This window comes from Nyctibius grandis, chromosome 4 (genome assembly GCF_013368605.1).
Source record: "Nyctibius grandis isolate bNycGra1 chromosome 4, bNycGra1.pri, whole genome shotgun sequence".
NCBI classification, from domain to species: domain Eukaryota; kingdom Metazoa; phylum Chordata; class Aves; order Nyctibiiformes; family Nyctibiidae; genus Nyctibius; species Nyctibius grandis.
In genome coordinates this window covers 102,138,761-102,162,599 of record NC_090661.1, presented here as the reverse complement: position 1 = coordinate 102,162,599, position 23,839 = coordinate 102,138,761, and the positions used below count along the sequence as shown (strand labels likewise).

At 41.4% G+C, this 23,839-nt stretch overlaps 1 protein-coding gene across 1 annotated transcript in view; it reads left to right on the top strand.

The window, feature by feature from the left end:
- The window catches only part of C4H10orf90 (chromosome 4 C10orf90 homolog), a 69,266-nt gene that overhangs the window by 26,805 nt on the left and 18,622 nt on the right, over positions 1 to 23,839 (top strand). Inside the window, exons 2-3 of the mRNA XM_068399900.1 lie at positions 7,261 to 7,355; positions 9,632 to 10,715. Of these exons, the coding sequence (XP_068256001.1) occupies positions 7,261 to 7,355; positions 9,632 to 10,715 (1,179 nt within the window). The remainder of the gene's footprint in view (positions 1 to 7,260; positions 7,356 to 9,631; positions 10,716 to 23,839) is intronic.

Below are 23,839 nucleotides of genomic sequence, written 5' to 3'. Positions count from 1 at the left end.
CTAATGAATCTTAGTGCAAGGATCTGAACCAAGAAGAGTATTCAGAATGCCTTGAAATTAGAGATAAGTGGAACCTGAAAAATTTAAATGTTGATGTTGCTTGAACTCACCTCCTTTCGTTGTTTCTATCTCCTGTCTCCCTTCTTTTCTGTAGAAAATTCTGGCACGTCTACTGTTCATATATAAATGCTTTATTCAAGTTTGTCTAACCCAAAAGTCACTGTTACATATTTCTTACATGAAACAGCAAGCCTCCAGTGATTGCCTTGCTCTTGGTTTTTCTCCTCTCCTGCCTCCTGTGCTATGCCAGTGACAGACTTTCACTGACTGTCAGCCCTTCATCTCCATTTGGTTGCCATTGATCTGCCTTTTCCTGAATGGTCTCCAAACTTCACCTCCAGGACAAAACCCCTCCAAGTGATTACTCTGCAGATGCTGCTTCCAGAGCTGCTGAGGCCCCACAAGACTTGTTTCAAAAATCCCATATAACTTTTGCTATCAGCAGCTTTCCAAAAGAATAAGATGGCCACCAAACAGGGACTTTGACAAGGAACCGAAGGTGTCATCTCCCTTGTGCTTCCCCTTACCTTGGTGTGTGGATAGAGCATCTCATGCAGGAATCACATTTGCCAGGATTACCTAGAAGGGAGTCCTCTACTCCAAGGAGAGTTTGGGGGTTTTGCTGCTCATGCACAATCTCTCACTGCTTTGCAAAATCCTCTTAGGAAAATGTGTCCAAATTACACAAAGGTAACCATCTCCCAGAATCCTGGTGAAATATATGGACAATATTGTATTGCTTTTAGCAGTGCAAAGAGATGGGTGGAAACCAGTCCCCCCAGTCATCAAAGTGGGGGGACCCATGGAGCTTCAAGACCTCCGTTGCTTGGCTTATCAGTGTTGGGGAGCTTGATGACTTGCTCCTTGTCTCCAGTTCTTCCTCTCACTGACACAGGAATAGGAACCAGTGACATTTATGGCATCTCTTCTATTTCTACAATGAAACTACGGAAGAAAAATTATGAAACAGAAGGATTTGGCTATTAAACACTATTATTCCTCATGATGCACTCGAATTCTGCATGCCTTACAGATATCCTTCCTCTAATACCCTGTTTTGAGGTCCCCATTCCCCTCCTACCACATTTTATAAAGATCTCAGAAGAGCTCCAAGAAGGAGCTCCAGTGACAGAATATGTTATTCAGACTGAAGAAATCAAACCTATGTCAGTTAAATCTTCCTGTGTACTCCCATTTGAGTTCTTGGCCTGAGTTATGTCCACACAGCTGGGCTTTGGCAGGGTTGGTGAGTTACTTGCTGCTTCTAGGGACTGAGATTTGTTAGCTTACACTGCCTAGAGGAACCTAGGGATGTGTTCCTCCCCATACCACTGAAAATTAAATTGAGAAAAAAAAAAAAGGAAGAACAAATAAATAAAACTTGGAGGAGGGAAAAAGGAGAAAGTGAAAAATTTGCTTAGTTTTGTCTCTGTGTGCGTGATGGATATGCTGGGGGTGATTCCCCACTTAATTTTATTAAGTGAAGATAAAGAATAATAGCAATGCATAATGACAACACAATATTTTCTCTCTTATGCATCAGTTTCATGATATAATTCCTGTGCTCTTTCTAGCCCCCTGATGAGCACCTTGCTTCTAATGGCACGGATAATGAGAGATTTACGACTTCTGCCTTTTTGATAGCAGACCAGAACTCATTTGTCCATTCCGTGGCGGATCCTGTAATCATCTCTGCAGGCAGCCAGCTACAGCTTCAAGGTGTGCAAGCAGGGAGAGATAATTCAGTTAACAAACCTCATGATGCTACTTGTAATAGAAGAAAATCCATCCTGACATCTTAAAAAAAATATTTTTCTATTTTGTTTACATAATGAATCCTGTTCAGACTGAAACGATTTCAGGCTGTTTTGCTTACTCTGATTTTAAAACCTTCCCAACAAAGCTGCCTTAATATACTGTTATCTTTGTGCAACTGCGTTCAAGTACTTTCTTTTGTGGCAAGGTACTTGTTTGTATTGGTTTGGCTTTTTTCATTGCAAGAAATATTTCAAGAAAAGAGTTGGCAGCCACTTTCTCCCCCTTTAAACTGATATTGCTGTTTGACCCCCACTGTAAGTAGGTGCATACTACTTCTTGTAAGAAGTTCAGCAAAGATGCTGTGATAGGGCTGATGTACTCTCCCTCTGCCATCCTCTCTTCATGGGTAAGTGCAGCGAGGTTTCTAGCTGTGTTTGAGCTGTCAGGATGACATCGTGTGCTCCTTAAGTATCTTAGTGAAAACTGCCGTCTCTTCTTACATGAAGGTAGCTGAAAGTCAGATCCTGCAGAGGTGAACATCAGGTGTGTTTTTATGAGACCGTGAGAGAGTAAAATCCACGTGTGGCTATGGGGCTGCCTTCCTGCCCCGCCTGTGACCCATCTTCATTGGGATGCTGCCTTCAGACTATCGTCAACACAACACCTCACCTCTTCCTTGAACTTAACATCACTTCTGAAGGCTCAGGGTAACATCCTTGAAGGATGGCATGACTGTGACTGTGCCTGTGCCAGTCAAGGCTTTCTGGAGATGCAGCACTGTCTCCAATAACAAGTACACACAGTGTTCACCAGTACATTCCCTATAAATCAATTTAATATCAGCAGGGGCTTTGGTATTATAGGTGGATTTTTCAGCATTCATCTGTCTCTACTTTTAGTACCAGGCATGTGAACTTTAGCTTCATTGTTCAGTTCTATTTTAGATGACAATACTCTCTGCAATTTTATGATATTCTTTCTTTATGACACATGAAGAAGACCAGAAGACGTGGATTTGGTTCTGGTGTGTGTTCTGACTTGGCTTTCATCTTAGATGTGTCTGTAATGTCCGGATGGTTTTTCTGGATGACTCGCTTCTGATCTGAAGAACTGAATTATGATCTCTGCCAGCCCTTACTGAGAGGGAGCGTGGTGAATCTTTAATGATGACACACTTTTCCTCAAGGCTTCCTCAGGTATTTGAATTAAATAAGTCACAAGAAAATTTAAACAAATCTGATGTTTTAAACAGAATAATGTATAAAATAATTTCTCCAAGTTGATTTTCATGCTATGGTTTATTTGCTTATAACTTACACTAGGAATAATGCATAGAAGGAGAACAAGGCTTCAAAAAACAGTTTTAAGTGATGCCAAAGACATTGTATTAGCTGAGTGATTGCTCTGGTGCCTGACCCTGCAGCCAAGCCATCGATGTCCTACAGCTCCCAGGTCCCAAGTAGGGAATCTGAGCATTTTTGAGTAGCCAACAGTGCTGACCTGGGGGGCTGTAGGGATCCTGGCTGCCAGGAGCCTGGGAGGGAGCCTGACTCCCCTTGCAGGTCTCTTAGATGGTGGGCTAAGGATCAACAAGAAAGATAATTTTTTGGTAAAGTGGAGAAGTTTTCCCCTTTTCACGCTGGTGTATTTTTTCTATGACGCTGTTTTATGGTGTTTTGAGGGAAGCAGAAGCGCTGGAGGTTCCTGGAGCCTCCAGAGGAGATCACTTTGAGGTGATGCTGGTGGCTCAGAGGGGATGGCAGACCTGGTCAGTGTGGAGTAAGCAGGGCTTGGAGCAGAGTGGAGATCAGAAGTGCTGACACACACTTGAAATTTGTCAGCATATGAATAGTTAATGAATGAAATATGTAACTTTTATGACAAAAACTAGAGATGAGGCCAGGGACAGGGGTCTAAAGTCATTCCAGTTCTGCCCAGTGTCACTGGGTGTCATCAAACAACCCCCCCCCCAGCATGACAGTCTATATGTGTCTAGCAAAGACCTGAAACACTGGCAAAACAACATTATCCATGGACTGCTTTCATGTGTGTCTCGAGTTTTCTAGGGAACCTCAGCTGGCTGCAAACCGGCCTGTCCTGTGCATGCCAAATATTCGCAGTACGCTATTTTTCACCAGCACCTTCACCTTTGCAATCTATCTGTGTTTTAGCAAGCTGATTTACAAGTACGTCTTTTCTGAATCATTATCTGAGCCGGCTGCCAGTTGGCCCGAGGCAGACATCCAGGCACTCGAGACTGGGAGAATCGGTTCCAGCTGCACTCCGTAATTAGGAAAACCCTGGTCTGTAGCCGGATGTCCAGATGCCTTGCCAAGGAGCGTATCATTTGGTTCAACAAACAGTATTTGTGAGGGGAAAAAATAAAAAGAGTGAAGATGTACTAGGACAAAGTTCACGTGCCAGCAATCGCTGCTCTATTCCTCATCGCATCTCCCGTTTGTAAGCTGGAGAGGTGGGTCGCAGTGGGAAGGGAAGGTCTGGGGAGCTTAAACAAATCCTCGGGATTTCAACTCAGAAATAAGTTTCTCATACTCCCCACAGAGACGGAAAGTACTTGAAATGCCATTTCTTTCATGCTTTCACACCAGGGAAAAACTGAACTTTGCATTTCGCTGTGTAACAAGAGTTACAGTGCAATGAGAACTTGTATGAAACCTCTGTGTGTGACACATCTCAGCTAAACCCTTGTGCTCCCTGAAGTGTCTTCATTTCAAACACAGATTCAAACTCTTTTAAATGTCTGGGTTTTTTTTTTTTTTTGCTTGTTCTGTTGATATAAATCAACAAATGTGAAGCTTCCAAGAATAGATTTAATAATATTATGAAAAATACCAAAGCTTTTGCCACCAATGCCATTTAATCTATCGCAGCAACTAGATTAAATGACTTGCCAAAAGTCTGAGTGTTTTCCAACAACAGGATTCCCATAGTAATATGAGAATATCATTGCACAGGGTATGGTACAAAATGCAATGCAAAACTCCATTCTGGATGATTTAGCAAAGCAAAGAAATATTTCTTCCTCTTTTTTTTCCCACCTCACTTCTTCCTCTCTCTCCTGCTCCAGAAACAGCTACTTTTAAAAGTTAGACAAGCCAGAATTAACCAATCTATTCCAGGGGATCTGTGGGAAATGGGAAGGTCTTACCTAAGGATTATTGCTAATCACAGGAGGTTGCTTTGATAAGAATAATTTACGCGTTATATGTAATGTACTGTGTGGACTTTGACAACTTGTTCTTGTTTGACCTGTAGTACTCAGTCTTTCTCTTGTGCTGAAAATACATTTGAATGAAATTCATGAAAGACCATCTGGCAAAACATGCCTGTCTGGATCTGATTTATCTCCAGCCAGCCTTCTGGATTTCCTTGTGCACTGGTTGACATTCACAAGTTGATGTTCTCCTGTTGTAGCTTTCCAGCTCGATCTGAGACAACTGTGGTTTTCTTACTGTAAAGTGTTTGAGGAAAATATTGATAACTTAGTTGAAGTTGTCACTTTAATTACATACTTTTTTTATCAAACCTTTGGATTTTTTGGGGTCTTGCCTTAATTCAATCCAAGAATTTCTTCTTTATCCTCCTCTGCAAGTTATTCCTCATTTAGTTGTTTTAAAAAGTAAATAAGACAGCACGTGTAGCAGCTCTTCATCGTGAAGGTATTCGCGTGTAACTCATGAGTACTGATACACTGAAAAAAACCTTTCCATGAGGCTCGCCCAGCAGTTACCCCTGTCCCCCACTGCTTGTGGACGCAGGTGGATTTTGTCCTTCCCTGGAAGCATGGCACCTCCCTCTCATTGTGTACCACAACAGGGTGAGGAGCAGGCTCCAAGGGCACCTTGCTCGTGTTTTGTGCAAGCAGTTACCACGATCTAGTGCTAGATCAGGTTCATTGCATTTTCACTGATTGCAACTGTGCATTATTTCTTTGCCAAAAAATGTGTAAAGGGCCCTCTGCTCCGGCTATTTTCTGGATTGTCTTTTTTTCCCATAGTGTAGCTAATGAGTCCAGCTGTTTTCTCTGTTGCTCAGGACCTCCTTTTGCTCAATGACAAAAGCAAACCTCTTTTTTTTTTCGTGCCAGCTATGAATATACACAGCGGCACATCTTGGAGCTGTGCAAGTTAAAGTATTAAAGTATATCTTAGTATACTTTATTAAAGCAGAAGGTTCATCAAACATCCTGTTAGTGTTTTGTGATTGCTGTTCCGTGGTGGGACTCAAGGAAATCACAGAATCACAGTCTGGTTGAGGTTGGAAGGGACCTCTGGAGATCATCTAGTCCAACCCCCTGCCAAAGCAGGGTCACCCAGAACACGTTACACAGGGTCGTGTCCAGGCAGGTTTTGAATATCTCCAGAGAAGGAGACTCCACAGCCTCCCTGGGCAGCCTGTTCCAGCGCTGTTCCAGATCTCTCGATGGGGGATAGACCTAACACCTTCCCTCTCTTTCCCTTCTACTCCTTAGCTGCACCCATGAAGCCTGCTATGGTGGATGTGCTTTAATGAACACTTCTTAAAGTGGAGCTGATTTATATTCCTTTGTTAATGTAATGTCACATGTAAACTGCAATTCTGTTTAGTAAAAAGTTATCAACTTCTGTGGCAGGCTGCCTAAGTGAAAGAAAAAAAAATACAAAAGGTCTTACCAGTGGTGTGACTTGTTGCTATAAAGCAACAGCCAGTAATGTCAAGAGATTTCAGTTGAAATAGAGAATTTTTGAAACTTAATTTTGGATGCTTATTACAAAATAGAAAGTAACGTAATTTCTGGCAAAACAGTTGACAGCAGATGTAATGCATCACTGCAATAGCCCAGACTGGAAATTAGCTCTGTGTAAAAAAGCCGCAGACAGGCTAGTGCTCGCAGAAAACAACAGATGACAAAATCAGAGACTGATGTAATAGTTACCACTGAACTAGAAAAGTTATGATGTAATAGAATTTGTGAATATGATTTAAAATGATTGTAGTTCTTTAAATGTGAAGGTGTTTTTAGTTGAAATAAAATCAAACTCGCAGCATCCAGCCCATTAATGTGCTCATTTGTTCTCCTAGTTCTGCAGACTACACAAAAGTGACATTTTTTGAAATCCACTTTTCCCATCTTCCCCGATTCCTCCACACTCATGCCTGAAGCCACAGAAATCAAAAGCAGAGACATAAAAGCTTTGGATCAGCCCTGAACACATTGTGAGACTATCCACAAACATGTCTTTGCAACAGGATGCCAGGGGTGTTTCAAGTGCCTCTCCTGGGAAGAGGGAGAAATAGGATCCTCCGATAACCAGATCCCGGGGCAATCAGATCATTTACAGTAGCCCTTTCCCTCCTGCTTGCACTCCATGTAAAACCACATTTTCTAACTCATCTCCTCCAGGACACTGAAAATAATGTTACTTTCCATTTTTTCCCCAGGAGTGACAGAAAAGCAATGGGGCAGTAACGGTCAGCGGGCATGCACAGGCCTTCAGTCAGAGGGTGCTGCCAAGAGAAAATCAAGCTCTACCAAGGTAAAATAAATAAATTATGTTTAGATAGCAGTCAGCAGAATGCATTCAGGTTTAAAAAACAATCACTGATTGCTGAGCAGTGTATTTGGACTTGGGTTTGTTAAGCTAGGTTTAGCTTAGGCAGCAGAAAAACCAAATAAAATCATGGCTAAATGTTGTGATTCTGTGTGCTCTTGGTGAGGGGGTGAAAATATTGCATGTTTTGTGGGGGGAAAAAAGGTTGTTAAAAACACCCAAGACAACTAAATCAAGTGGTATCCCAAAATCAGTACACTCTGTCTCAGATGTTCTCAAGATAAAGCCTGAGGTTTTCAGTTTACCACAATTACTTTGTTTAAGTGCATATTTTGTTCACAAGATGCAGCGAAGCTTGAAAGCTCCCAATGAGCATAGGATAAGCTGGTCACAACTTAAAGACCTATTTCTTTGTGAAAGATTGGGAGAAAGGAATAATACATATACTCAAACAGAAGAAGGAAAAGCAAATTATTTAAAATATTCGTGCATGAGTTTGAAGCTAATCAGGAACATTTTTGACATGCCTTTGGACTCTTGCAGGATGTCTCCATCTGTGCAGCCCTTAACAAAATAAATAAATGTCAAATTAACTACTGGAGCATGACAGATGCATCTAAAATAAAGTATTTCAAAGAACATTCTTCTCTGGTGCCCTGTGGAGATCTTGGGGAAGTCAAGAGTTTTGGAAGGCATGCAAAGGTCTTAAACCTGTAGGTAGAAGTAAATGCAGTGCAGAAAAGACGAGGCAAATGTTGTTACAAACCATGAAAGAAACAAAGACAGAAGAAAATCCTTTCCCTGGGGCTGTGAAATTATTGAATTGTCAAAACCACAGGCAGCTGGTTTAAAGAGTGGGTAAAATTTACTTGGCATTACACCTCGTTAATAAACTCTTGATTTACCTCTACCTATTTGGGTTCCCAAATCAGCCTTCCTAAGAGTTACAAGGGAACCCGTTTTCAGTGTTGTTTCCATGCGTGGAGAACAGGAGCACAGGAATGGTTTTCCCCACAGGCATTGGTGCAGGGTCCCACCTCTGGCACCCAAGCCCTGAGAAGAACGACCATGGCACCCAAGAGGTCACAACTCTGTCACTCACATAGTCTTCCTTGAGGAACAAGAAGATTATGTTTTGTGAAATACTTGCCAAGTGCTGGCCTTGCTTATCAGATGATAGACGCCCAGATATGACTGAGATGAATTCATAACTAGCAGGAGCAGTACAGCTAGCAAATGGCACCTAAACCCCAAATGCACTTGGATAAGCTTTCATTAAGGCGCTAATCCTCAAATTTTGCGTGCCAGTTCAGTGGGGTTTTTTCTATTAGGATCCAGAGACCTAGGAACACAGGGCAGGAGCAATCTAGTCAACCAATTTACAGCAGCAATGAGATTAGGCCAGATGCTTTATAGCATGTGACTTATGTGACCAGCTGTGTGGATAATAATAGCAGGAGATTTTAAGATCAGGTTTGCTCTTTGTCAGTTAGCTTTAACATAAAAACACCTCCTTTGTCACTCATTGTCATGAGTGAAGTAACGTACGGTCTATCAAGATAGATGTTTACTGTCAGGGTTGGAAAAATGAATCTGGGCCACTGTCAATCAATCTTGGACATACGTGGATTTACATCATTGATAGGTGCCACCAAGTAATGATAAGCAAGAGAGAACTAATGAATTAAAATAGTACCCAAAGCCCTTGTAGGAAATTATATCACACTTGTGGGAGAGATCTTGGAGAAGTCTTTCCATGCTTATAACTGGTGAGGTTGTAGAGCAGTCATGACTCTGGTGCCCACATGTCCTCTGCAGCATGTGATGGCACATGTTGACCTTCAGGCTAATGTTTCATAATACATTTAAATGCATATTAAATTCCAGCAGATCATCATGAAAGAGCAGTTTAGAGTCTGAAACTGGCAATTGCCTTTGACACTTCCATTTTTAAACAAACATAGCAGCCACAATTCCCAGCTGCGACAAGGGGCTAAATACTGAAAATAATAGTATAGAATACACGTTTTTAATTTTATTATTTTTTTGCACCAGAGTGACAAGGTTTTCATTGAAGTGTCCCAGACAATTCAAAGCTGATTTCAAGACTGTGTGTTTTTAAATGACAAAAAAAGTTAGTATGAATAGAAAGTTAACAAGAAATCTCAAACAAAACTGTGTGGTGTGATAGATGGTAGATGAGAAACAGTTACATATATTATGAGAGCATATGTTGATAATTTGAATCTTTTCATTTGCAGGAATCTCTGACATCACAAAATACAAAATTGATTTCACCGATGATCATTTCACAGATGATTGATAAGAATAAATCAAAAGAAAATTGGCCCACTTTGACTATGCAGTCTATGATCCCCCAGCCCAGTGTTTATCACATGAAGCAACCTTTGGCTAACCATGGTTCAGTCAACATTAACAGAACATTTACGGTACTTCCCAGCAGATTAGAAATTCAGACATCTTTAGAAGACAATATATCTCCATCGGACTCTCCCATCGCAGATGAAAAACAGTGTCAAAACCAGCAGAAAGGGTTTGCCTCCATAACTATTACGGCCAGGCGTGTGGCTGCAGGCTCCAGTGACCCAGCACATGGAACTGGGATTCTGCAAGAGCCCAACGCTGTGTCCCCCACCTCGAGCAAAGTCCCTGCTGCCCTCTATCGCTGGCCTCCACCAGGCCAAGCAAACCAGAATGCCTCTTCATTAAAGGTTTCTGAATCTTGCTCACAATTAGGTGAAGAGCCACAAAAGCAGCTTTTTGATCCTGGAAACAAGGAGAACCGTGTGGGTCTTCAAAGCAGTGATGGGAGAGAGAAAGTACCGCCTTCGTTCATCTCATGTGTCCACCTTCAGGTTTCTCAGCAGTGTCCAAATACCGTCTGTTATTTAGACAAGTCGCTCAATGTGTGCATTGACCAACCTCGAATTAAATGCCAAAAAATTCATAGATCAACATTGTCCTTCAATATCAATTGCAGTTCGTCTAGATTAACAGCAGATGGAGTAGATGGCATAGCTAATGGAGAGCCAATAGAGGAGGTATTTCAAACAAAGCTCCTAGGAGAAAGCAAGACTCCACTCAGATCAAACTTGAGTGCAGACTTAACAGAAAATAATGTAATAAATAAAGAGAAAACAAAAGAAGGCTATTTGGGTAGTAAATACCCTTGGCGAAGTGTCTTTATCTCTGAACTTCCAGCATTTGTGGATATACCCAGAGGACCTAATAATGTAGTAACAACAAAGACAGACAACGATAAGCAGTCTGGCAGCTATCGCACTACGTTTTCTCTCCAGCTTCCTAATTCAAGTGATGAGGCAGGTAAGCAATTTCCATAAACCTCAGTCTGGTGGAGCAGAAGTTCAGGCTGGAGCAGACCCACCACAATGATTTTATGTGAGCAGATAATACTAATCCTTGCTTCTGCAAAGGCACGGTGAGTCAGAGCACAACCCAGCTGTTTTCGGTTCCAGCACTACCATGCATATATTTGCCATGCTAGTGATGCATGCTGCTCATCAGATGGCAGAGAAAACTTTGTGTTTTCTGCATTAAACCTCTATTTTTTAACCATTTATAACTAATTTATTTTTTTTTCTCCTGGCAATGTGCAAGCGCTTAGCCCCTGAAAGTAATTAGGTCTGTCTTTGTATAAGGGCTGAATGTCAAGGTGTGAGGTTAAGAAGGAGATGGCTGCACTGAGCTTGGTTTTGTGCTCCTTGTGATTAAAAACGATCACTTTCAGCTTTTATTTAGAAGGCTGTAGTAATAAGCCCAGGCCTTTATGACTAACCGCTCCAGGTAAATGGTTTGCAAATCTTTAATGCATTTGTTTCAAACATCTCCAAGCATTTTGCAAACATAAAATTTTCTTCGCAACATTGCTCTCGGGGAAGGGAAAGGTACCGTGGGGATTGCTTCGTGCCCAGAGTGGTACAGCTTCTGCTGCGCTGGGCTGCAGCAGCTATTTTACAGTGCGCTTGAATAACCACAGCTGAGTTTATTGACTCTCCAGGAAGGGAGTGGGGATGGGAAGAATGTCAATGAGTGAGTCTGGTTTTTACCAAAAGCACTAAGGTTAAAACTTACACCCGCTATGTATTCTATGACCTTAGGCTACATTTAATTGCAATTACCCTGTTCTTATATGGTGTTTTTGATCTAAAGGTCAGTATACGGACGTAAGCTACTTCCTAAGATTCATTTGTACCTTCGTCTTCCCAGTGTGCAAGTGGAAAGCAAAGAAAAAGACGAGAAGCTGCATGCTGTCTCATGGGCTGGGCAAGGTACAACACCCGGGCTGCACCGTCCCTTTGCACCTTGCTGTTCCTGCTGCACTCGCTTTCCCACGCCTGAAACCAGTGGGACTGCTCTTGCAGTTATCAGGGTGCAAACAGCGAGAAGGCACCGCTTTATTCAGAGGCCTCCTCCTTTAAGTGTTAAGAAAATTGTCAGCAGAGGCAGGATTTTCCACAGAGAAACCGGCAGTGTCAGTAATTCCAGAGTCAGGCCCTTAAATGAAAGCCACGTGGGTCTGCAGGGTGAAGCACCCCTCAGGCTGGCTGCTGAAGAAAGCCTGAGATCAAATATTTCTTTATGTTTATAAGTGTAATACAGGTTGTCTGTTGTTGGAGGGGAGATGGCACCGTGGGGAGCAGGAGAGGGAAGATATCAACCGGTGCTAGAGAGGAGAACTGTTAAAGTATGAGGATGAGGAAGGATCTTCCACTGCCTGACACCAGCACATTAAGCATTTCAGCTTTGGACTTCATTGCATACCATCCTAATTTCAGATAACAGTGTCCTGCTGGAGTTTCCATAGAAAGTACTATGTATTCAAGGCTTTGTTCAACACTGTCTAAGATCTCTCTGTGACATGCCACCAGAACAAGGGTTAGAATAATATTGAGACTTCCCTGGGCTTGGTAATATAGCAGTGGGCACGAATGGATCACCTTTACTAGAAGTAATTAGAAAGTGAAATAGGACACTGCTCATGGTTGCATGGTTTTACTGAAAAGAGGAAGTAAGTGAGGTAACCAGCTGAGAAATACTGGGTTTTGAACAATGATTTCCACCATTTGTGTACACAAGAATACAGGTGTAAATAAACATGGGAAGTGTTACCTTTTTAACTGCTTCCACCTTTTGTGTAAGGAATAATGTAGAATGTAAAGATACGTATTTCTCTTGATCAGAGCCTCTGTAATATATAAGAAGGTGTTTATCAGCTTATGACAACTTTCCTGTGTGAAATTTGTATAAACAGCCAGAATAATGCTTCAAAACAAGAGTCTGTCTCACCAGGGTCCCCAAAGTAACGAGCTCTTGCATCGCCGTCAGCCATTAAATGTGACGAATCATAAGAAACCTAGTTAAAGGCATGAGACATCCACACTGCTCATTGAAATGAAAGGCAATTGACATGATTTTAACCTGGGAGAAAATGAAAAACTGAGTTTCCTCTAGTTCTGAAAATGGGTGAAGCGAGGGAGAGAAGAGATCTCTGAGGTCCAGTACTCCGTTCTGGTGCAAGTCTGGCACAGTCCTACAGCCTGTTATATGATTTTTTTTTTTTTTTTTTTTCCCCTAGACTGGTTTTAAATATCTAAAGAAAGCTGTAACGGGATGCTGTTGCCTTCCTGCTTTTTGCTGTGGCACTTCTTTGTATACAGCTCAATATTACAAGACCTGTATTGCAAGATGCTGCTTTATGAGCCCAGCAAAATAACTACCCCATCAGCAAAGTCCTTTATACCATTACAGATTCCCAATTCTTCTAGATATTTTTTTTCCTCCAGTGTTTACTAGCTCAAATCCACTCATGTTAAGCTTTGGTCTGCTATATGCTTGTGCAATGAAATGTTTGTAAAATGAAATGTTTAAAAAGAAGGAAGAACTTGCAAAGAAGGGGCAGCGAACAACTTTTGACACCACGTTAATACTTTGGCAGCAAACAACTTTTGACACCGTGTTAGTACTTTAACGTATCTTATGGATGAAGGAACTGCGAAGAGCACCTTGTCCGTCACATTTCTGATGACCCAGAAAGTTTGAGTTTGTATTAGTTTGCAGCTGTAGGCAATACCTTCCTGCCAGCAGAAATACAAGTGGTAATGATATCACCATGGCAAAAAAGAAAAATTACTTTCAAGGCTAGACTTTTCTGTATGAAATCTGTAAATGTAGTTTCCAGGATGTGTAGGCTGCTTTATTAGGGTCTGAAGTAGAATGAGCACCTAAATACTTCTCTGCTTTGCAGTTACTGAGGCCAGGTTTGCCTTTCCTATAGGGACGGTTGAGTCATGGCCTCTTTGGAGTGTCTTTTTTTTCTCGTTTTTCATGTGACTTCACTCAAGTAAAGATGACTCTACTTATAGTATTACTCGCACTATTTCATATTCAAATCCAAGTATTCGAGACTTGGCTTTACATGGGCCTTAGATTAGGTTATCCAGGTCCATTACACGTACTGCAGGAGGCTGGTTCAGATAATCTCCAGAGGTATATATTTCCACAATGTGCTACAGATGAAAAGGATATTTTAGGGATATTAATGAAATGTAAATCTTGGGTTATGCTCATGGACGGTAATTCTACTTAAAAACCCAAATCTCTCAGACTCAGCGTTCAAAGCCATGTTTCATGCTATAGCATCTCAAAGTTGGAATAAGATCTTGTGATTTCACTGCTATGGACTGTATCTTCCACTGGCTCTGTTGCTTTGGGTACTTTACTTCCATTATCTGGCAAGAAGTGGACTGTAAGTGCTGGAAAATCTATGTTAGACGTGAAGTCAGACTTAAACTGCGTGAGGACATAGTGTCATAGGACATAATTGTGTTTATTCTTACTGAGTGGCCAGTATTTAAATCCCTTGGGCAGCTTAAGGAACGTGTACCCGTTGATGTGAAATGTCCCCACCAAGAGCCACACGACCCACCTCAGAGATATGACCAAGGGTAAGCCCGGCCAAGCTCCATGAGGGTGATCGATGTGCATCATCCTGCCTTCGGTCATGGCCTTTTAACAAGCTGTCAGAACTTGCTAATGTTGCTTTTAAGTGAATCCTGCAGTTTCGTTTACTGTCTGTAGCTGATGTCTCATAAATACAAAGTGAGTCAAAAATGAAAAGATTAGCCTTGTTTCTGCTGAAGACGGGAGCATTTTTAATCTTAATTTCTCACTTACCTCTCATGAAGTATATATTCCACATGAATATCTGATTTTCCATCCATCTTTTACAAATTATTACCTACTAGGCTATATGTTGAATTATTAAAAAGGGGCAACGAGAAGAAAATGGGAGAACTTTAAATTCATTTTGACCTCATGATTAAACAATACCATCACTTTACAACGAAAGATTATAAATGGTAACATCTAAATTTATCTTTTTAAGCTTAGATAGTTGTAAATGCCTTGATGCCTGAGAACCTTCACCATCCTCAGCTGTGTTATAAACTGAAATAATTTCTACTAACACTTCAACTTTTATAACGTCTACACTTTTGTTTTTCTTTTGTTGTCATGCCCAAAACCACTGAGCAGAGTTATTAAGGAAGAAAGCTGAGGTGGAGAGAAATGTAAATCCAGTTTGGGTGGTAGGTGCAGTGTTGTCTCCCACAGCCCTACGTTGAGATACAGAAGATGTGGAGGATTCATGAGGAGGGTGGGAGGGGAAGTGATGAAAGGGCATCTCATGAATCACAGTCTTATGTAAACTGCCCAAGAGTAGGGAAATCAGGATTATGAGGTATGCATGAGTCAGCAATGGAAGGTGAGTATGACACCATAGAGATGGTTGTGACTGTGGGCGTGAACATGGGCAACAGTATGTGCGGGCGCTGGGAGCCAGCCTCAGCACAGGGAGTGTCCGGGGGACTGTGATGCTGATACTCCTCTGCAGAATTCGGGAATCAACCACTCAAGAAGGGGTAGAACACGTTTAAATCCGTGAACAAGACAGATCTGAGAGCTGGTATTGTGGCTGCTTATACTTTTTCCCAAAGAGGACAGCAGGTGACTTGAAAGAATAATTTACTTAATTAAAGCAACCCAAGACCATGGATGGGGAAAACTGAGATGGGATCTGGGCTTTTGTGGTGTTGAATGGCCCCAGATGATTATACACTTCTGTTTCCTTCTTAAGCAAGGGTTTTATTAAGAAGTGCTGAAGCTAGCAGCATGTTTACTAAGGGGTAAATAACTAGACTTTAATTTGATTCAAGAGCTATTTTAATTTTTTTGTGCCTGTCTATATATATACTTGTATTGGAGTAAAATCAGAACAGCTGGTGCTGTAGGATTTCAATATGTTTCTACCTGAAAAGCGAAAGAATGTTTTTGTTTTAAATACACATTGAAAAGCCCCTGGAATTTGAAATGTTTGTTTGTCAAGAAAACATTTGTAGGTCACCTTCAAACTAGTATATACTCATGGTAATCGGGATGGGCTAATGTAGGCAATCTGAAGACATTAATAGTATTTACTTTCAATTATGAAATACTATGTGAAATGTTCCGATGAATGAATGTGGCCTATCTGGTGTTCTCATCTCATCTTCTGTTTATGGGCCAGTCACAATGCAATAGCCCAGAGTATAAGATTAGTGTGTGTGTGTGGGGGGGGAAATATATATATATACATGAACAAGATATAATTAGACGAAAGCTGTTCCTTACAATATGGAATTTATTGTATAGAAACTTGAGGAGCTACAGCTGATGCTAATTAACTCTCCAGCCTGAGAATGTGTACAGCAGGAGTGACGGTGAAGACAGGAGAAATGTGAAATATGGCACAGAAGATTTTACTTTAGCTTGCACCTGCTAAGCATGAGGAGCCAAATCTTCAGCTGATGTCAACCAATAGAAATATCTGCTTTCAGAGGAGTGACACTGATTTACATCAGCCGAGAATCTGGCCAGGGACGTTACTGACTTGGCATTATGGACGTAGCAGCTGGTGCCGACTTGTTAAGAACAAAGAACCACATGCCAAAAAGCCCATTAAAAGGAGCTCCTTTGATGTTTCAGTTCATCTGGTATAAATTTAAGATGGAGGAGGTTGTCAGTTTTCCTTAGTCTAGACGTTTTGTGTCGTTTGGTCTGTGTCACACTGCAATGTGACCTTCATGTACTGTATCAGATGCTGAGAAATTGAGGGCTCAGTCCTTACAGATGCTGAAAATTTGGTGAGGAATTGGCAGTCCTCAGTTATGAGTGACTCTGGAAGATGCTGCCAGCATTTGAGACAGACCCCAGCCTGTGTGATGTGCAACAGGAGTTGCCTCTCCTTATCTTGGAGGTTTTTAACTTGTTTTAGAATGAAGGGGATGCCTCCTCTTCTCTGGAGGGCCCTTTTATGTTTATGGCGTACCAAGCTCTTGAGCTTTGCTCCTTGTTTCAAATGCCTGCTCCCAGTTTTCCCATCATCTGGTGCGACAAAGGAAGGGGTGATGACACTCATCGAGTGTAAGAGGAGAAGCAAGGGATCAGTTTGGAGGGATATTCTTTCTTACTCCACTTACTTAGAAAAACTACAGGACTCAGAAGAGTGATGTGGACTTCTGTCCTGTCGTATGGGTGCATAGATACCGTTGGAGGTCATAGGCAACAGATGTAAGCAAGAGGGAGAGATGATGCTCAAGGTTGTGTAAGCCAAAGTTGCCTCTAGGCTGGTTTTCAACGACAGCACTGGTGATTCGTGGCAGTGTGATGTCACGGTGACCCTGGCTGTGATTAGAGCACTCATATTTTCCTATGGAGCTAGGTTTTTTTTAACAATTTCTCAGTGGTTTTGGGCAAAAAACAGACATGGGGGGTTGGTTGTTTTTTGGTTTTGTGTGGGCTTTTGTTTGCCTTTTTTCACTTGTTTAAGGGCATGGCCATAAAGTAATTTGTCTGGAGTTGAAGGATCTCCCCACTTTCAGGAAGCATGCTTTTTGCTGATTAAAGGCTCTGTTTTATACTATGGAGCATAGCAATGAACCTGTTGGATAGAAATGCCATCATTTCCCTAGAAGACAGAAGAATGTCTGCCCTGTTAATGATGTTATGGGGAACAATTCTATGACTGAAGCTGATAAATTAGTATTATTTTCCCAAAGATGGTCATATTCCTTGCTGAAGACCCAAACTAAAGTTAGGTTCTCGTTTTGGCATGTGAAAGTTAAAGGTTTGATTTTTCCACTGTTTTCCATCTTGTTCAGGGCAGACATTTCTATCTTGATCTGTCAGAGTTGGTAAAAATGTGAGACAATTTGAAGTGAAAGGCTCTGGAGGGGGCAAGTCACTCGTTAGCACTCGGGGCAAGCAGTGGAGGGCTGACTACTAGAATCATTAAAATAATAGCTAAGAGAAAGGGATGGTATATGTGGATTCAGTGACTGCATTATGCCACTGGAGTAAAGGGTCTCATTTTCCCCTTATTCACACTTGATTTAAACTAGGAGCAACTCTTCTGCAGTCTGTGAAATGAGTACTTGGCTCAGTCTGGCTGCGGTAAATTATCAGAAAGAGCTGAACAGCTAGGTGTCTTTGACATGATGAGAATACCAAGTGGTCGATACATTTCTTACCCTGTAAATCAGCATTTAAATGTTCTGGATTATGCTGAGTATTTTTTTTTAAAGTCACACTGCATCAGATTACTCCTTGAGTCGCTACAATGGCACCTGATAGCTTCCAGCATGACATCCTTGAAATGCAAACATGGATGTCTAACTCTGCTTTGTTACGTGGATGTTACAGGGAACATCTCATGAGTACAGCAGCAAATTTCAAAGTATTTTCAATAACCATGTCCATGGTTCTTAGCAATATGAACAGAAATCCTCTCAGTCTAAGGAGCAGTTGCCTGGGAGTGTTGGGTTTGTTAAAGACATGGCTTTGACGTAGCACGGCCAAAAAGGCATGGCAAGAAAAATTATGATGATTCGAGGCATGAGTCTAAAATCTAAGACTGATTATCTTCAATGAGAAAATAATTATCAGGTGCTTGACCAACCTCCAGATTATGAAAGGTTTAATGAAAAGGGAATATTTTTCCTTTTATCCTGTCCCAGCACATAGGAAGCAAAAGGGAAAAACGTTAACAAAATATACAAACGCTATTCTTGACCAGCTGGGTATTGGGAACTCACTGGTGCAAGCTGTCGAATCAAATCATATGGGTGGATTATTTCCTGACCACTGAAATATTCTGCAGCAATACCGCACTCTCCTGATTCAGAGTGCGAGATGATCTCGTGCAGGTGCCAGGCAGGAACGTTTCCTTTTGCTGGTGCAGCCACTGCAAATGATGCCCTTGTCCCACCAAGCCTCTCCGTGCGCAGCCGGAGGCTGTGTGTCACGTCCTGCCCTGAGCAGCACGTTGCTACCCATTAGCTCCCTGAAATAAGTGCCGTTCCCTTATTTAACACCAAGGGAGAAGATTGATTCATTATTTGCTAAGTGTTCTGAGAAAATAAATTGGCAGTCACCACAGAGAGACTTATTGTTAGGTGCTGTTGATTAGCTGCGTTACGGGATTGTTTGCTCTGAACCTGAGTGTTGGACTACACTAATTTTGCCAAAAGCCTTCTGTAAACAAACTGTTTCTTGACATCAAGAGGCTCTTCCTACTTCGGACTGATTATAGGTTTGAAGCCTAATAGCTCTTAGGTACACTTGATAAGCTTTCTCTTTTAAATGATTACAACTTTCTACAGTCAAATATTAGCTTCTGAAAAATGAAAGCATTTTCCTTCTGAGAAATGTGTCCACAGCTGTCAACATCATTTAAAAAAAGAAAACAAAACACAAACCAAAAAAAATCTAGCTAGAAAAAAGCCGACCTTTTTTGCTAGAGATAATTTTTTAATCTAGCCTTTTAGCTTGAGGTGTTATTGATATAGCTGGGATAATTAAGCCTTATCCTCACCAGGCAGGGCTGTTTGAAGAAGCATTAGTATAGGTACAATGGCATGTTCATCGTGAGTAACAGTCTGGCTGCTTCTCTCGGTTCAAGCTTGCCAAGTTGCCTCGACTTTGGGTCTTGACAATTCTGGGAATGGAACTGAGCATGTGGCCCAGCCCCATTTTGCAGGATCCAGCCCCAGGTTTTTATTGAAAGGTAAATCCAAGACCTCTTTAAGTGTTACATTTTGACCAGGGAGCATGGGCAGAGCTACATTACCGTCAGGATTTTTTGCAGTTCGGATCGTATCCATGGATGCTAATGCTGAACAGCGGCTGACACTGCCTGTTGCACACGAGCCATTTGACAAACATCAAAAAGCAGTTTGGGACATATGTCTCACGGCTGGTCTGCAGAAATTTTAGTATAAACATCTAAATTTTGTGGCAGTCCTTGCCGACTGCAGCTTGTCGACTGATTAAAAGTGATGTCTTTTCCTCGACCGTGATCTGAACAATAAATTATTCATCCTATCTTCCATCCCTTGACAAACACTGAAATAACTAATAATATTGTCATTGCTCTCAGTGTTTCCATTTTTCTGTGTTACCAGGCTGTTGAGATGATGCGGTCCGTTTACTTATATCTGAGATCGTATGGCTTAGCAGTGGTAACACTTGATTCACGATAGGAATTGAGTCATCAGTCTTTGTCACCAGGAGGCTGGAGTCTTGGTTTGGGTTACGGATTGCTGCTTGCCCGCTTGAGGCACGTGTGGGCTCTGTACAACCCATGCCTACATATCCCTGGGTCTAAATCTTGAAGAAGTGCCATGGTCTAGTTGACATGGTGGTGTCAGGGCAATGGTTGGACTCTACGATCCCAGAGGTCTCTTCCAACCTGATTGATTCTGTGATTCTGTGAAGGTAGAGGTTTCTTACACTTAAGGAATGTTAATTGCTGCTCCTCTCTGCTTGGGGTATTGGCAGCATCAGCTCCTGTCATGGAGGTCTGGGAGAGCTCAGCAGCCCAGGGCATGGGGCTTTTATTAAATATAAAAAAAAAAAAAACAAAACCCAGCAGGTGGTCTATAATGTAAAGCCTACCTACAGTGGTGATGTCTGGTGTCATTAATGACACACAGTGAATCAACGCTGTGTGTCTCCTTCCTCGGCCGCCCCTTGTCAGGCTTGCTTGGTGGTCGTGGAGGATCTGTGGTGCTGTGCATCTGTTAAAATGAGCTTTGGCCAATTTCAAAGCAGCACTTTGTCATGAACCATCAAAAATCCACATTGAAACGCTAGGAAGAGTGTTACACAGAAGTACAAAAAGCTGCATTATCCCTCTGTAAAGTGAACAGAAAAAAAAAAAAGAAGTAACAATGGAAAAGGGAATGTTTGCCTGAATTGTCCATGTTTCAAGGAAAGGCGAGTTTAACCTGCTGTAATGCAGGGTCACTTCCTGTTAGCAAAACCCCCTGAAGGGAGAGGGAGGAAAATGTAAAAAGATACTTTACAGTAAAACAATATACTTCTTTTACTCAGAGATCAAGGATTCTGTGGAAAAATGAGCTTTTGAAAACCTACCCCTGGTTTTACAGAATCTTTTTAACTCCTCCGATATCATGTGGTTTTCACTAAGTCATTATTTAAAAATTGAACTGTTGTCTTTTTCTTTCTGGCATAGGGCAATAATAACCTTTCTCCGAATGTAATTATGATTTTGTTCCTTAACTTTTTCTCCGATAAGCAGCTGAACTTTTATAACTAGGATCTCTATTCACTGAATTTTATTAACGGGGTCATTCAGCTTTCTGTTTCTTCAAATTTTGTTCTCCTGTATCTCCCAAAGCATTACACTTGCATGTCTTTGTTCATTAGTTTTAAAGTCTTTCTTCATCTGGGATAATAGAAAAAACATATATTGCTAGTCATCCAGTTGCAATTCTAGATATTCTCAGAGGGGCATATATATTTCAAGTTTGGTGCGTGGGGATTTAGATATACAATTCCAGATAGTCTTAATGAGAGTAACAGTCCTAATTCCCCACACAGTATATTAAAAACGGATCCAGAATGTACAGAGTGAAACTCTGTGATCTTACCTTTAAGTACCTTCGCCTTTTTCTAAATAGCATTTGCATTCGGTGGTGAAGGTAATTGTCAGCTGCTTTGAGGATGAGGGAGTTGATCTTTGGAGCCCAAGTCTGGTTTGCTTTGCTGTGTTTTCCTGGGGATTGACTGTGTCTGGGTGTACCTTGTGAGTTGAAAGGGTAATTCAAGAGGGAGTTAGAGGAAAGAATTCACCACATTGGCTCCGTTATTATTCTGATTACCTTCAATGTTAGACAAGAACAGGGCACACCTTTTCTGATTGCCTTAATTAACTACAAAAAAAAAAATAATCCCCACCACACTGTGAATCTAATAAGGATTAAGATTTAGTTATTAGTACAAGATCTAAGGAAGACGCTTTTCATGCAGAAAGGATGCAGTGTTTTTGTACCTGAATTTCATAAGGAATGTTGCTTTTTAAAATTCTTCCTTAGACATTCTTTCGTTGTCATAAAATGCTAAGCAGCAGCCATCATCTTTTTTTTTTTTTTTTTTTTTTTATTTTAGAACCCATTCCTAGTTTTGTTCATGCTTTTGTTTTCTTTCTCTCCAATCCACATCTTGGTAGGAATCCCCAGATCTTATGGGCAGAATGCCACTGGTGGCATTTCTTTTGGCAGGGAAGGGGTGCAGTGCAGAAGGGAAGCCTGTCTCCATTTGCACTATATGTAAGAGTATTCCTGGGGTTTAATTCTCAGTTCTTGAAGGTTACTGTACCTACACTTGGAAGCGAATATCCAGAAATAGCTAGTTTGGTAGTTAGGGGTAAATGGAGTGTGAATACTCCAGGCAACTCTTCTTTCTTTTGTTCAGATTCATATTCTAAGATGTTAGAGAGGAGAGATGTGACTTACAGACAACTCCTTCACTCACTCTGGTCTCCACTGTTTTATTCTGCTACCTTGCAGCCCATTTTCCCCACCCTGATGATTCATTCTGTAGTTTTGGATACCAATGCCCAGCCATAGCAAATAGCCGCTCCTGGGGACACAACAGCAGTTTGAGCAGTCTGACAGTCTCAGTGGAGGAGCTGTCTGGCCTGACAACACACACATTTGTTGCACAGACCATTTCTTGATAAGAAGGCACATTATCTCCTCCTGTGATGCTGCCTTGGATGAGCAGAATCTCTTTTCTCCTTTCCACTTTCTTTTCTTCTCCTCTCTGCTTTCTGCTGGCCAGTAAACTATTTTAATTTAAAAGATGATTTAAAGAGATAATCTGTTTTCCATTCAAGTTCTTTCTGTGGCTTAGCTCCCCTCTTTTTTTTTTCCCCTCTATCCTTCTAGTATCTTGGCTGCCTTTGTGAAAAGACTTCCTTCTCTGCTGCTCTGCAGTTACTTAATGCTACCTGCTGCTTTCTTCATCTTCTCCTACTGTGCTGCTTGTTTCTACCTCCTCCCACAAATGCTCTTTGATACCCATGACCCCATTAATCTCTCCCAATGTTTTTTCCCTCTCTCTGTCATAAAACATTTGTAGAAACACAGTGTGTAACTGCAGGTATGGAATCGGTCAGGGAATGAAGGAACAGAACACTGTATATGCATGAGCCCCAGCTGAGTGTATGTACAGAATTGAGTCTATCCAGTTTGTTGAGAATATTTGCATCAAAACTATTTTCATCTGGGAAGAGAGCTAAGTTTTGACAAAAGATAAGGCAAATATTTGCAATGTATGAAAAAAACAAGGAGAAAAATAAGTTATACCAGAGAGAAGAGGGAGAGCTTGGATGCTAGCCTTCTAGGTTCTGTATGCACTTCCTTGCTTTGGGTAGGTTTTCTCTATGGCTGTGAAATTGCTTAGGATGGGGTTCATCTCAATGAATTTAGTTAGAAAAAAGGGGTCTTTTTTCTGTCTATGCTGATCTTTAGGGATCCCTCACTAGAGGATCCCCTGAGAAGTTGACTCCATCTCCCTGTATGGGCAGTTACAGAAAGGAACTTAGGATGTTAAAAACTTTCTGATCTGCATGGTAAGGGAAAAACACTAGATGCTGTAGCTCAATGCTTCATATTTCCTCAGGAATAAAGGATGATCAAAAAGAAACATGAGCCATTCAGGTCACTAAAATGTGTAGGAGGCCATCATTTTGTGGCAAAGAATATTTGTCATCTGTTGTGGGTGGACTAAGGATTGGGAAAGTGAACTGAAAACTGATCAGATCTCACCCTTTCTCACGGATTGGATCAAAGGAGAAAAACACTTCTAATCTTCCCTCTGTCCTCAACCAAGACATTGGAAAGAAGTGTTTAGAGAGGGCAGCTGCTGAGAATGAGTCAGCAGAGAAAAGAATTACGTGGCCACTTTTTAAAAAGTGTTTGCCATGAAACACCAGTCATTTATTAAATGCCTTATGTCTGCAACATAGACCGGGACAATCCCTGCCTGGTTTGTTTGGGTTTATCGTTAGGTCTGAAACCAGTTGA